The sequence below is a fragment of the Cucurbita pepo genome, unplaced genomic scaffold, assembly GCF_002806865.2.
Source record: "Cucurbita pepo subsp. pepo cultivar mu-cu-16 unplaced genomic scaffold, ASM280686v2 Cp4.1_scaffold000714, whole genome shotgun sequence".
In the NCBI taxonomy this organism is placed as follows: domain Eukaryota; kingdom Viridiplantae; phylum Streptophyta; class Magnoliopsida; order Cucurbitales; family Cucurbitaceae; genus Cucurbita; species Cucurbita pepo.
This window is the reverse complement of record NW_019646931.1, coordinates 1-1,296: the sequence shown is the minus strand read 5'-3', so window position 1 is coordinate 1,296 and position 1,296 is coordinate 1. Positions and strand designations below refer to the sequence as shown.

General features: G+C 37.7%; 1 protein-coding gene across 1 annotated transcript in view; it reads right to left on the bottom strand.

Annotated features, from left to right (window-relative positions):
* LOC111785761 overlaps positions 1 to 1,244 on the bottom strand; it is a gene marked incomplete at its 5' end in the record, with an annotated part of 6,233 nt that extends 4,989 nt beyond the window's left edge. Inside the window, 2 exons of the mRNA XM_023666152.1 lie at positions 767 to 1,036; positions 1,120 to 1,244. Of these exons, the coding sequence (XP_023521920.1) occupies positions 767 to 1,036; positions 1,120 to 1,244 (395 nt within the window). The remainder of the gene's footprint in view (positions 1 to 766; positions 1,037 to 1,119) is intronic.
* Positions 1,245 to 1,296: the final 52 nt, after the last annotated feature.

The window sequence follows — 1,296 nt, the reverse complement described above, 5'->3', positions numbered from 1 at the left end:
TTTTTTTTTATCGATTATACTTATAAAGGGTGGTGCGAGTGGTGATTGGGAAGGGATAGGAGATGAAGATGAGAAATATAATTCATGTCTCGACCTCGTTTACCTATCAAGGATTTTTCATTCCTTCTTTTATTCTTTGTTTAAATGAGATTTCATCTCGACCCTTTTCAACTATTAGGGTTTTTTCACTCTCTTCTCACTCTCATTCTGCCCCGTTCTAACTATCCAGATGTGATTTTATCTCGACATAATTTATTTATTAGGTCTTTTCACATTCTCATTCTGCACTGTTCCACCTATAAAGTATTTTCATTCCCTCTTTTATTCTCTATTTAAATGGGATTTTATCTCGATCCTGTTAACAGTCTTTTCACTCTATCTCCCATCTTTAGCTTATTTTTACTCTCTCCCATTAAAGTATTTTTACACTTTTATTTTGCTAGCAAGAGGTCTCCACAAGTTAAATGCTAGTCTTTAATAAATATCACAACACAACCATAGTCCAACTCTATATTTCTTTTATAAAAAATTTACAATGGTCCTGTTCTTTCATTTTAGTGATCTAAATCTGAAAAAAAAAAAAATAAATAAAAAAAAATAAAATAAAAAAATAAAAAAATAAAAACCCCAAATTGACCCACGAGAAAATTAAATTAATTAAGGGCACTTCACATTTCTTCCTAGCCCTCCATAGTAAAAGTAATTTCCCCAAAACTCTATCATTTCGAGGTTGAATATTATAGCAATTTGGATTATTTGCCCAAACCTTCAAATCCGACAATGGAATCAACCTATTATCCAAATTCACAACCTTCATATTACGAAAATAAGCAGCTTTTCGGAACCCCTCGCCGGCGAAATGCCCACTCCCCATTTCCGTCGCCGTGTGAAATCCCCACGACCTCTTATTCACCACCTCTCCGCCAAACTGTGTCTTCGTTGCGTGGCTTCGAAGGTGAGTGAACAACAACGCCGGCCAGTACCCGATCACCACACCCGACCCGTATTCCAACCACCAATCCCCGTGCTTCGGATCCTTTGAACAACCACAAACAACAACCCCCAATTCAATTTAGACTCACAATCTTCAGGAAAACGCATGAAATTGAAATCGGTTACCTTCCAAACCAGTAAGCTGATATCGAATTGGGTGCCGTTGTAGGAGGAAGTTGGAGCAATTGTAGCTCCAAGGGCGATTCTACGGTTGATTTGAACGAAGCCTGGACAGACTAAATTGTAGCAGCCTGTTGCTTGGTATGCGTCGGACTGTTCATCCAAAAAGTTACCGTCATTTCA